Source organism: Pagrus major, chromosome 5 (assembly GCF_040436345.1).
Source record: "Pagrus major chromosome 5, Pma_NU_1.0".
NCBI lineage: Eukaryota > Metazoa > Chordata > Actinopteri > Spariformes > Sparidae > Pagrus > Pagrus major.
The window spans coordinates 26,185,277-26,199,634 of NC_133219.1; the positions used below are offsets into that span (position 1 = coordinate 26,185,277).

General features: G+C 38.8%; 1 protein-coding gene across 1 annotated transcript in view; it reads right to left on the minus strand.

Annotated features, from left to right (window-relative positions):
• babam2 (BRISC and BRCA1 A complex member 2) overlaps positions 1-14,358 on the minus strand; it is an 85,428-nt gene that overhangs the window by 9,764 nt on the left and 61,306 nt on the right. The window contains exon 8 of the mRNA XM_073465498.1: positions 955-1,054. Coding sequence (XP_073321599.1) covers positions 955-1,054 — 100 coding nt within the window. The remainder of the gene's footprint in view (positions 1-954; positions 1,055-14,358) is intronic.

A 14,358-nucleotide genomic window follows, 5' to 3' on the forward strand; every position in this document is an offset into this window, starting at 1 on the left:
AACAACAGAAACAAAAAAATAAAATGGCTCCACTCAGCTTGCTCAGTGTAATCCAAGTCTCCGGAAGCCCCAAGATCCCAAATTGATTTGAAAAGACTTTATTTACATCCTCGACCTACAGTTGAGCAGTCGAGTTGCTTAGCAGCAACAGTAAAGATTTTGGCTTAAAAAGGGTGCAAATAATGTCTTTTCAAATCAATTTGGGATCTTGGGGGTTGCAGAGTCTTTGATTAGGCCGTACGAGCATTTACATTTTAAAATGTACAGTCCCCAGCTGCTTTTTGACATGCCTTTCCAAACACAGGCTGTGGTCTCCATGACTCTTTCAGGGAGGTGGAGGGAGAGTTTCTGACACTGCTGTTGGACTTAAACAACTACATACATGGAGGTCAGCCTGGGACATGAGTGTTCCAGATACCCTTAGTATGCTGGTCAGAGTCCAGGTGAATAGGAAGAGATGGAGGTTATTTTTGTGCATTAAGTGTATGCGTGTGTGTGTGTGTGTGTGTGTGCATTTTACCCGAGGGAAATGGCATTACATCGTGTCTACACAGCATATCTACCTGTCAACCTGCAGTGACCATGGAGTGCTCAGACAACCTATGGAGGTTGGCCAGTACGCCCACGTTGGCAGTAACAGACAAACGTGCATGAATGCACATAAACACATTAACACACATACAAACACAAGGCTTCCTCAGTGGACACATGCTTTGCTGCACCACTGCTTACAACTCTACTCACATACCTGGGACACACATACATGCACACCAAGAGTAAGGAATCTTGCTCTTATTTAAAATAGACAGACATTAAGGGTAACAAATAATGTAAAATAACACAGACCCCAACACTAATAAAGACATTATTTCTATATGATGAAAACATCCACATTGACACAAAGCACATCTAATCACATCTAAAAGTAAAATGAGTTACACCAAGCACTTTTACCTTGTTGGTGAGTAACTGGCACACTTGAGGGACATAGTCAATTAGGCATCCTCCACTGGGGAATGCTGGGATATGAAGTGCAGAGGAGCCTCCCAGAGCACTAATTGAGGAAAAAAGACAACAGTTAACCTGTAAATAACACATATCTAGAGTACAAAGAACATCAAGTTTTCTCTGCTGTCACCACAATTCAAGACTTTGTGTGACCACCTGCCTTTGTGGAAATGACTGCAAAATACTGAGCAAAAACATGAACCATCACAGAGCACATTAGTTGGCTGCCATCTACTGAAGTTGTGGAATTAAAAAATAAAGGGCTATTTCATGCCTGTGGCATCCTCCTGATTCTCCTTCACTTGTTCATTTATTCTTTTGACGTCCTCCTGATTCAATCCTGCAGCACAGCTCTATTAGTGATTAGTGCATGCTTGTTTAATCAGGAAATCTGCTGCTGCAGCTCCCCAATGACTAACCAAGCGAAGTAGTCACTCCCTCATTTTTTCTGATCTGGGGCAAAAACAGAGGGAATACCCTGAGGATGGGTTAAAGGTCTTAAGGAACCGCTTATTGCCTTTTAATGCTCATTTTAAGACAAATAGAGGAGGATTTCTTCCGCAGCTTTCTATTTCTATTTCATTCTTCATTATAGCAGGACAGTCACAGGGCATTTACAAATGTCGTTACGTCATTTTAAAAGCAATGCCGAAGTGGATGACTGCTGTTTACCAGGTTAAGCATGCACGATGCATGGAAATAGCCTACATCATTGAACATAATGTCAAAGGTCACACATGCTGACATAAAGCCCCACGGGCTTGTTCTTCAGTTGATCAGAAAGTCCATGATGTGAAAATGGTAATAATTTATCTAAAGGTAAAACACAACAACAGTGAGTCACAGACAATGGCCATTAACCGACCATTTCCATCAAATCATCCCAGAGCTGTTGTTAAGTCTTTAGAGGGCAAGTCCAAGACATGCCTCCAGTTTTTGGAGGGCAAGGGCAAGTCAAGTCTCACGTTTTTAGGAGAAAAGTCCGAATCCCACCTCAAAAAGCACGTTGTTTTCTGGTCTATCAATGCTTAGATTGAAAATCATAAAAAGCACAATGGCCAACATCACACCAAATACTTTTTTTTTTTTTACTGGAAATGGGGTGTTTTACGCCTGGTTGCAAGTAATTGTGACACAATATTGTTTTAATGTTGTGGCAAAAAATTGATCAAGAACATTCAAATTGAAAGGCTAAATCTGCAAAAAGCCTCATGACGAGTTTCTGCCTGTTTGGAACATAGTAATGATTTTATACTTCACTGCTGCAGAGTTTGATCTTCACACATCTGTGTTTGGTCACATCAAAATCAGGATCAGTGCTGATCCTGGATGTGACTGACAATTCAGTAAAATAAATTAAAATTAGGTAACGCAGTGCATGAGGGATCAAACCTGAAACGACTTTAGCTGTGAAAAAATGAGCAAACTGCAAATAAAGCTTCACTAGCTGCTCTTATCAATATAAGGAAACAGTTGACTGAACTTAATCTTATGTTTGTTTTTTTGTTGAGTTGGCTCACTTACATTATAACTAATGAACATATTTCAGTGAACAAATGAATGAACAAACTGTTCATCTCACTATTTTACAATTTATTAGAGCTGTCTATGAAGACATCAGTGCTGATTGTGCAACACTGAACCAAGACCCAGAGCATGGTTTTAATATTAAATGTTAAAATTACAGGCTGGTGTCATGATGAACAAAGAACACTTTAAGTAAACCCAATGTCCTGACTGACAAATTGGATTGGTTGAGTGCACACACAGACATACAAGTGTATTACACTTAACCAACAAGTCCTTAAGTTTTGGTAGATCACACTCATGATTATGAAGGGCAGTGTTGTAGTAGTATTTACAAGACACATGAACTGCAGACATTGGTGAGAGGTAGGCTGCAGTAATTTTAACCACCTTTCAGCAATTAAGATCATTACTATTAATAAGGTTTTGGAGGATTTATACAAAAAACCCAACATTTTTTTGTATATTTTTAACACAAATTCATCACTCAGGAGGCAGCTGCCTAAGAAATACTAAAATGGCACATATTTTTATAATTTTCTCGTTTAAGGGAGAAAAATGTGTATTCATTCCGAACCGGAATGCACCACAATGTGCCATCAGGTGTGCATGTTAGCCAGATCGTTGTAACTATCCTGTATAAACAAATTTAAGATGCAGTTGTTCAGGAATTAGCAATATGTCAGATATTATGATGGTGCATTACCCACATTTGTGGGTTTTTTCCCCTTAATAACAGGATGCCAGTATTTGAGTGCCTTAAAGATGCAATACGTAAGAATTGGAAACCTTTTTATATTATACTCAAAACAATTAGGGGGCACCATGCAGCATATAACCAGAGTAACCACTAGTCTCAGTCTGGACTAGGAGCTCAGAGCGACAGGGACGTGTGCACAAACAAGGAATTTGTCTCCGGTTAAATTTGCTCTCAATGTACAGGAAAACGTTTTTTAAACATTAAGGGCGGGATCTACTAAAGGTTTGCATGTATTAAAACGTGTGCAAACTCCTTGCACACGTAAAAAATTGTACAAACTGATTTACTAACAGTGCGCAAAAAGGGTTGCGTCTGTCAAAGGTGCAAAATAGCGCGTCTGCATCCAGTTAGTACGTTTGCAGCAATGAATATGCAATATGGGGCGTTTACACGCAATTATGCGTGTTCTGGGTGGAGAAAATGTAAATATATTAATTTAGCACACGCAAAGTGATTTATCAAACCTGAAAGCAATTTTGCTAATGGAAACTGCTTCTATATTTAACATGTCTCAAAGGGAGGTGCAAACGGTTTGTATGCATAATTGCGCCCACATGGCTGCGGTTATTGTTGCAAGAAGGAGACGCTGAAACAATGGAAGCCTGTTTTATTTGCAGACCTTTTATTATACGCCAATTTTTCTTTTGTTCTTCTTCTGATGTCTTGGTATCTCCTTTTCACTTCATCCACTGTTCGCCTGTTTTTTCCAACAGCATTAACTTTTTCACTGATTTTCTCCCACACGGCGTTGTGCGACCATCAGATTCCTTTGCTGCAGCTCATTGAAATGTTTATTCGCTCCTCTACCAACACTAATTCCAAAGGGTTGAATTTCACTTTGCGCTTTCGCTCTCTCAAACTCGCCATGCTGAAAACCATGAAACACGCTAAACCCTCATTTAAATAGGCGTGTCTCCAACACGTTTGCACCTGTTGTCATTTACGCAATCACTCTTAGTAAATCGCCCGCAAATCGCGGTTCAACCCCACACGCAAATTTCTAGATTGCGCACGCAGATTAGTACAAGCAATTTGGGATCTTAGTAGATCCGGCCCTAAATATATATATAAAAAAAGAATAATTGAAAAATTAAGACTAATATGTACAAGATAGTTTAATTGTTAAGATTACAGAATTTTTATCAGAACCTGAAGAAATGAACAAAAACATGAAAAGTACGAGAGAGTCAAGTACCGAGGTGGTAAGTGTCAGTGTCTCAAACAAAATTCTTACATATTGCACCTTTTACTGTTCATTTGTTAGAATTATGGCCATTGAGCCACAGCTGACATGATTCTAAATTAATGACATAAAGCTTGTTTTCCCTGCTGTACTGTGATTGTTAAGTAAAGGCTATTTCATTAATCTGAATTGAGAGTTTTCTCCATTTTATTCTGGTGCCTGCAGCTGCAACAAAAAAGATCCGTATTATGTTATTGAGACATGCATCCTAGTTATGATATTAATTATTCTTGACAGTTTGGTACAGCTCCAAAAGACAAAACTTCATACTGTAGAGCATTTTCCAATATTTATTTATCACCAAGTCAAGGTTCCCAAGCTCAATTCCAGTTTAATAGCAGACAAGTTTGACTCGAGTCCAAGGCATTAGTCTAAAGCTGCATCATCCACCCACAGCCACAAAGAAAGAAATAGCTTTCTCTCCCATGGTGTATGAAAATATTTTCCATATAACATAGAAGTCCTGAGAATTGCACAATTTTAAAAATTCCAAAGAAAGGTTGTGGGAGTAGTGAGGAGGAAGGTGGAGTACCATGCGCCCGACCTTACTGTCAACCAAAACCCCCATGTTTTTGGGAAAATGATGTCCTAACATGGGTCATGAAAAGGTCAGGGTAGGTGGAGACTAACTAATGAAGGAGTTGCCATGCTCTGTGTAGAGAACAACTGGTTTCTCATCAGCTGCTCATCTGTCATACACAAGTTTTTACTGATTTCTGTCTGAATTCTCTAAAAATAGCTTAAGATAAGAATCACACCCATCCACAATGATTCAAATACATTAACAGCTTTTACTCTATATCACTAGCTTTAGTTTAGTCTTTTTGTCAACTGAATATTAATATGTTCTTATTCACAGAGAAGCCATGTAAACTGTCATGAAGCCATTTTCATTGTCAGAATCCTTTTCTCCAGAACTCCAAAGCCACCATTTACAGTAGGCTTTGTGCACATAATTAGCATTAGCCTGTGCATTTTGCTGTGCACCAACAAATGGTTGATTGAAAATGACTTGCAGCAACTCGGAGAGAAGGCTTTGAAAATGAAAATCTGAATGATGCCCATCTATCTTCCCATAGATCTAAGAATAGCTCCATATCATTCAGATGTAAATGCGGACAGAGGCACAAAATAGATGGTGGTGTGTTTGTCACTCATTTGTGTCAATGGCAGGCATGTGAACAAATGTGATGCATTTTGGATGTCAGTGGTTTTGCCTTTGGAACGCTTAATGGAATGAAGGCCGATCAAATACCAGACTCTTGTACTAGTATCAAATGAAAGGTCCTCCAATAACCTAAACTTGACTACTTGAGGAGCTCTAAAACAGTGGTTCCCAAATGGTCAAGTCTTAGGGTACACATTTCCCCTAGGACATCAGGCCTCATCTATAAAAATGCTTTTAGCTTTAGACTTGAAAGATCCTTTCCAACGGTGTACTTACGTTCGATTCATAAAAGATGCCGAACATAAAATATGGACACATATGCGTCCCAAAATGCAAAAACCAGCAGGAAACTCACTATGATAATTTCCATGTCAAAATAAGGTTTTATAAATAACTACTAATACATGGTTTTCTGCTTAAGTCATAATTCAGATCAAAACTGATCATAGGACTATTCAATAAATGGGGCCCCTGGTCACATACCACATGACTAACTTAAAAAAAACATTAATTAAATTTCCATCCATTCATTCTGTCAGTTTCATCAATGATTCTATTATGCCAATACAAATGCATGAATGTTTTTCTTCTTTTTTGTGTTTAGTTCAAGTAAAACACAATTTAATACATTATTTTTCGTAATTACCGGTCTTAAGTGAAGCAGCTAGCTTCCCCTCAAGCAGCCCAAGGCAGATAAGAATATGGAAAGACTGATACGGTCAACAGAGCTGTAATTGTTAGGCTACTTGTATGGTAAAGTTGCATGTTCTAGTGCGTGGAAGTGGAAAATGGTACTTCAAAATACAATTCCTTGTTTGGAAATGTCCTATGCTACTATAACTTTATTTTCCAACTCAGTCTATTCACTCCTAACCCTCTCTGAATGGATCTGACCTACCACGTTTTCAGCCTCTGCCTTGAACAGACCCAACACTCTCAGTTGAAAAATGCTGACTGCAGAGAATATTGCCTGAAAACAAGCCATATTTTACTGTGGATGGCTGGATAAATCACACTCAAGTGGCAAACATTTAAGGAGTAACACCTCAGGCTGACGGGGAGAATTTAATGAGGCAGCAAGCTCACCTATGCAAAAACTGAACCCCATATTTGAGCAGTTATGACAAACCATAAAGATGACACTGGATTGTAACAATAAAAAATGTGTGTAAATATTAAAGGTGCAATAGGCACTTCTGGTGATAGACAGTTGATTGTTGAGTCTTATTCCCAGTTTGCCAAATACTCACGCTTTGGGTTGGCTTGGTGTTGGTGTTTGTACAAACACCAACACCAGTAACACATGGCTCGTGTTCAGGAAATATACCCCTGCAGTCAGCATTTTCATTTGAGATTGATGGTGTTTAGATGGAACCAATCGTACACCAACCCAAAGCATCCAAATTTGACAACCTGAGAATGAGACTCGACAATTGGCTGTTGGAGAACAGCAACCAATTGTTGAGTGTCATTCTCAGGTCATTAAATACTGACACTGAGACTCACCAATCAACATTTTTTTCTCCAGAAGGGCCAACTACACCTTTAAAGGGGTACCCCAGTGATTTGGTAATGCACTGGCATTAGGTTGTGGGACTTGGATAAAACAGATTACAAGAAGAATTATCAAGAATTACCAAAATGATTGCAGCTAAGGGCAAGATATCCTTACTTTAAGTCCCCATCAAGAGAAAGGCTCGCTCCTACATTCCCATAATTCCAATAGCATATTTTTGTGAGACACTCCCTGCCTGGTAAGTGCTTGCTTTCAAACTCCACACTTTCTGTTTGTAACAGGTTTTCTGTTCGCAATTTGCTGTCCACGCCCAAGCAGACGTAACCCTGGTGAAATCCTCAAAGTTATCCTCTGAGTAGTACTTCTAAAGACTCATAGACTGACCAAAGTGATACTGTAGGTGCGGGTGTTAAAAAAAAGAAAAAAAAAGAAAAAAGAAAACAACAGGTAGACTATTCCTAAAGTGGTGTGGTGTCTTTTTTTATATGTCAGTATTATCAGACTTTCAGTACGAGCTTTAAATTGCTTTAAATTGAGTTTCCTGTGGGTGGGCTCCGAATCTAGACATAATGGTGTTTTACTTTCCAAGTGGCACCCTGAAGAGTCCCTGCTTCTGTCTCCACTGGTGACACCGCTCTCAACACTACCCACACAAACTGGAGTCATCACACAGACATGCTGCCTAACACAACCCCTCTAAGCAATACAACCTACTGTATGACATATTTACAGTAGACAGTGGTACATGCATGTAAACAAACACACACACACTCATGCTGTACAGTGACAGGGCTGCCTGTGACTTCATCAACCAGAGATTATCCTGTGTGACTCAGGTGGATGGTGACGAAGCTCAGTTTGTTTATTTGTGTGTCGTTTTGTGTGTGTGTGTGTGACACAGAGGGTGTGTATGACAGTGCACTGACAGCGTGAGAGCAGATAAAGGCTCAATTGGAAAGAGGGCAGAAATGATTCATTACCGAAGTGAAAGATAAGGCCAAGAAGAACTGTTTGGAGATTCAAATGTAGTTTCAAAGCAGCAACATTTCCATTTTGATTGCCTTCTTCATTTCCTAAAGCCTGAAGGTTCCTCAGAGGCCCTTACAGTATATGACTCTGCTTGTTGACTGCTATAACATCCTTTTCTTCGTCTGTGACTGGACAAGGCGCCTTTGGCCTAAGGCAATAGGAGTCAGTAACCTTTCTGTTATGAGGTGACTATCATGGCAAAACAATGCAGAATTTTATTCAGAATTACTATTCATTGACTTTTTGGATAAAAGTAAATTAATAAGAGCCTCAGGCTGTAGCCATTACAAATTCTGATTTGTATTTGATAAGGATAGGGAACAGGGTAACAGTTTCTAATTGCTAACTATCACTTCGTAAACCAGAGGTAGTTGGTTTATGTGGCAGCAAGGTAATGGACTTGAAAAAGGCACAATTGAGTGCTGCAAGTGAGGTGCTTTACACAGTTTGACACACTGCGCAGGTCTGACTAAGCCCATTTTGCAACTATTGATGACTTATAAATTGTGCTTTCAGAAAACAAAATATATTGCATATTTTGAGAGAAACTCTAAACTTTGGAACTCATTGTCCCCTTGCTAATTCCTGTTCCAATACTGCAATTATTAATGATGAAGGGCCAAAGCTGAACTCGGTTGTGGGATAATAAATCCCAGCAGACACACAGTGTATACCACATAGAATAAACTATAATGCTTTTGACTGTAAGAACCAGAAAAACATTTTTTTGTATCAGACTCATATGATGAGATTTAGGGTACTACATAAAAAATATATCTGTCAGTTTTAGTTATTTCCCATTAGAGGTTTCATGTTTGTGTTTTTCACGGTGCTCTTGCTGGTATAAAGCAACATCTGAATTAGAACCTGATGGCAGATGTGGAGTTGTTACCTCTGCCAAGGAGGCTATGTTTTTACCTGTGTCCGTTGGTTGGTTGGTTGTCGGCAGGATTAAAAGAAAACTACTATAAAGATTTCCACCAAACTTGGATGGGTCAGCATTCATCATTGGTAGAATAGGTCTCTGCCCAGAATAGACCCTATTAACTTTTGGTGTGGATACAGGTAAAGGGACAGGTCTAGACATTTTTTCTCATTTTCTTTAACATTACAAGATAGAGGGTTGCTTAATCATGAAAATATCTTTGTAATGGTCAAAAAGGTACAATTTCACCACATTTTTGTTGGTTTTCAGGTGAATACAGCGGCCTGTTTGACTGATAGCTCTACCATTATAGTTGTGCAGTGTTTAATGACAGAAAATGTAGGTATAAGTTCTGTACTGCCTTTTTTTTTTTCTTCAGTTTTTGGTCATTTACTTTTGTGTTTATTCTTCAGGTAATCTATTTTCTCTATTCTTTGTACATTTAGTATTTGCAATGCAATTTTATGGTTTTAGGTAATGCTACTTAAAATGATGCATTATTATTATTATTATTATTATTATTGTTATTATTATTATTGTTAGTAGTAGTATCTGCATTTGGATGGCAATAACAGCCATTAAATTACCAAATTCATTTGTAAATATTCAATCATGCTATTTGCATGTTTAGTTCTCTTTAATGAATAAAGTCAGATATAATGTTCTGACTTCAGTGAAGATATTTAGCATAAACATGTACTGTATACTAACCACGGGGGATTTAAGATGGCCCACATATTGAGGAGAACCTACATGCAACAGCAAAGGAGCATTGCAAATCTCACTTCACACAGACGTATAGACAAACATATAATGCAGAAGTGTTCAAGGAGACAGGGAGGAGGAAAAAGTAGCAGAGTGCTTTGAGCTGCTGAGAGTGAGAGAAGTGTCTGCACTGACATCTCAGACTGTTGAGTGGGTTTGCCAGGTTAGTGGTGAATTTATTTTATCAGACTGACAATTTCTGACTGTGACAAGACGCTCACAAAACCTTGAAAAATATCTGATCGAAATGCAAAGATTTTCAAAGGCTATAAAACACCTCTACAGACCCTGGAGAAGGGACACACACAAACTGTACACCCACACAGGCACATGCACACACACATACTCACACACATCAGCAGGCAGGCAGGCAGGCACGCACGCACGCACGCACACACACACACACACACACACACACACACAGGCACCTAAAGGCAAATGCAGATACACAAACATAAGTGCACTGCAGCCTAAAACTGTCTCTCTGTGTTGATTTTTCTGGGCTCCTAAATCTGGTTTGGGGGCAGAGACGGTGCCCACTCGATTCTTTTATGCAATGCAGCAGGTTTTCTGGGGGAAGGAGAGATGTATCCAACTCATCTCATGGGCACAGTACAATCAGGTAAACGAGAAGTAAAAGTGAAAATGAAAAGAGCGATGAGTCTGGTTTACAAAATGGTCGGAGGAGACACAAAAGCAATCAGGTAAAAAACAAAATGATTCTGCGGCTGTATGATTGAGGATAGATGCAGAGCCAAATTAAACACCGAAGTTCTCTGAAACTGATGCGAGCTGTAATGAAACAGTACTCACTCAAATCATTCACTATTACAGATAATAACTCAATAAGCTGTACAAATGAGCATTTTATTGCTGCAGCATTAACAACAACATCAACAAAAAAGTAAGAAAATAAGAAAAGAAAAAGGAATGGCTAACCTATCCGGGCATATTTTAATGGATCAGTCTAAAATAAAGCAGATCTAAATCTGATCCTTTCTTTACTTTATTCTGTCCACCTCAGCCTGCTCTCCTTAATGACAGCTGGGTTCTACACCGCAACATTTCACTGCATATGAGAGTGACAACTAGAGTGTGTGAATGTGAAAAATGATTTGATTTCACCAGTGATTGACTCTGCTGTGACACCAGGGTTGGCAACATTAGCTGAGCCCTGACAGTACCGGATCTGTCGTCTCTCCTCTCTCCTTCACATTAGCAAAGAGCAGTGTACAAAACATTCAGCTTGCTGCTTCTCATTTTTAAGCTCGTCACTTTCACCAGTTTAAATGAGAAATGTTTCCAACTGCAGGTCATATCAGCTGTCGCCAATTAACATTAATTCCATGAGAAACTTGATGGCAAGACAAAATTTAATTTGTCTGTTGTTGATTTGTGAGCTCTCTGCAAACAGGTGTCTGCCAAAATCTGTATATGAGGTAAAAGAATCATCACTTTGTAACACCACTGTAAAACTGAGTATACTTTTTTTGTAGTAATTTGTGATCTTCTCTCCAGCTGATGGTTTCATGTCAGGAGTTGCATTCTCCAGTAAAACTTTCAAAATATTATATCAATAATTTAAGCTCACCAATTTAATGGTTTTGAAACAGGGCCTTCAGTATTTGGATCAAGTGGCTCGTTTAAGGTATGTCAAATTTCATAGACTTGAGGGACAATAAACTTGATCAGGATACCCCTAAAAACAAAGTAAAGGTTGCACAGTGGTAAAGCCTTACTTGTAAAGCATAAGTTCACCAGCATCAGTTACAGTATAAATATAACAAAAATCAATCAATCTGCATATATTTTGGTGTTTGATTAGTCATTTAAGTCATCTTTAAAAGCAAAAATACAAAATGGCTCCAACACCCAAATGTAAAGGCACACTGGTGCACAGGGTTTTCTATGAATTTGTTGACAATTCTGACAAGAACATAAAGGTTTTCGCCAAAACTATTATTACTTTATTTATTATTACACCAAACAGCAGACAGACACAGTTAGCGACTAGCTGGTGAATATAGTGGAGCATTTAGAAGCTATTGGGGTTGTAGCAGGTGGAGAAAAAAAAACAGAGCTAAAGGTAGGGTGGACATTGGACTTGTATTCATCAGGTAGATGCATAAAGGATTGTAAATGAATGCTAATGTTGCTCGGCATCTGCTGGAGGTGCACATACTTGTAAGCAACTTCTTTCTGATATGTGTGCCATATTAACCTAAAGGGTGACAATATGTCTTTTTTGTGTTCAGAGCTTGTTTCTGCCCACGCCTGTCCAAAAAAGTCAGTTATTAGAGGTTTAAACACCAATTATAATGCCATCTAGAGAGGTCTGCTTTCATGTACTTTTACATACAGCTCAGTGACATGATAAAAACTGAAGTAAAGACAGTGTTGCCTAAAGCCACAGAAGGATACTATCTATGTTAGTTCAGCAGAAACTGTTTGATGCCTTGTGTGAGACTGATGTTTAAATATTCCACAGGGACGGATACGTTTGATCTGCATCTTCTGAAAATCTCTGCAAAAGCCGATATATATTCATATCTTTAATTGGACTTGTTTCTTTGGTATATAAATCCAGGCAACACACTCCCGACCCACTTTATACTTGTGACCCTACAGCTGTCCTGTCTCATAACTCATTGCTGGGATACCCACATCCTGCATTTTTTGGTCTGATCATAGCGCGACCTCAGCTGCAACACTAGTTGTTCAAGAAATCATTTGGCTTGACAACAAATTTTACCCAAAGATGCCTCCCGAGCAAACATTTTTTATATTCTCTAAATGTCTTCATCTATTTAACACTTAACAGCTAGTTTAAATGAGTAGAGAGCGAAAAATCATAGGAGCCACACAGCGTAACACCATGCCTTGCACAGTATATTTTCTTCCAGGCGGCCCGTGAAACATTATATAACAAATGAACACTGATTTTTAAGCAGGTGAATCTGTAAGCCTACAGAATAACAGTGATTTGACTTCTCATAATCAATAATTTCTACAGAAAAAGAAGCAAATATGGTTGTACAGTCTCATCAAAGAGCGGAGCTGATGCACCGTCTACGTACACTGTACATTATTGGTAAAAATGTGGGTGTCTGTCAGGGTATTTCAACATCTTTTTTTCCCCTTGCCGCTCTGTAAGGCAGAAACCATTACAGTGATCGTCTGTTTGAAGACAGGGGAAGAAAAAGTAACAGAGAGAGTAAGAAAGAGAGAGGAAGAGGGAATAGAAATAGAGGTACAACACTGTAGCTCAGGGGGCTTACGAGTTTGCGTTCACAGCTCTTAGATCCGAGCCCCTACTGAAGGAGAGTAAAAGTGAGATATCAAACAACTCAGGAGTGATGAAAGAGAAGACTAGAGAGGTGGAGGAAAGAGAAAAGGAGAGAGAGGGAAAAGCTCTCTTCTCCCGTGTGTTGTTTTTTTTCCTCGCTGCGTTTCAGTCGAGCGAGGGACGACCTTGCTGGGTAGAGCGCAGCTCTTCTCTCTCTTTTAAGTCCCACTCACTCTCTCGGTTCCCTTTGAGGATCAGCCAGAGGGATCAGCAGAGGAGAGAGAGTGATAGAAAAACGGAGAAAGATGGAGAGAAAAGAGACAGGCGGCAGACATGTGAAAAACAGGAGGGAAGGGGGGAGAGATACAACCGAGGACACAAGAGTTATAAACTGGAAAAGTGAATTAAAACAAAGTGAGATAGACAAGAAAGCAATGAAGGATAAAGGAGCAAGAGATGGAAGGATGGAGGAATGAACGGACAAACAACAGAACAATAGAAAAAATGATCTGATGATTGATAAAATGATATGACGGACAGAATAGATGTGCATGTGAATAGATGTTGTTGATATGACAGTATCAGTATCTGTACCAACAGAGAAATCCAGTGGTAAACGTATGTCCACAACTGCTACACTCACTGTGTAAAATTAGGATTGATTTAAACAATTTCCAAAGTTGATAAACTGTTAAAGTTTAGTTTAAAGTTTAATTTTTTTTTTCAAGAAAATCAAATCCTTTTTAGATACTATCAATAGCATTTTCCTTAATAAATGTACTTGCATCTGGCAATTATGTCTCTAAACAGTAGTTGTATTGGTCGTGGCAGTAACAATATACTCTAATAGATAAATGAGCTGCTTTTTTTCTGTATTTCTGTAGCTGCTCAATATTTGCTTTAATACAAATATGGGCAGCCTCCAACTTAAGATTTTCCTAGTTGACTAGCAGTTGTAGTTCAAGCCATTAATTGATTGAACGTTGCACATTTACAATGATTAAATTATTTTCTTTTTTTTTTTCGCTAGCACACATGAAGTGAGCCACAAATTAGCAAAATTGCTAAAGGCAAAAGCGGTAATGATTCTAAATGTGTCAAACAGTAAGGACTGTGAACATTTTCTAAATT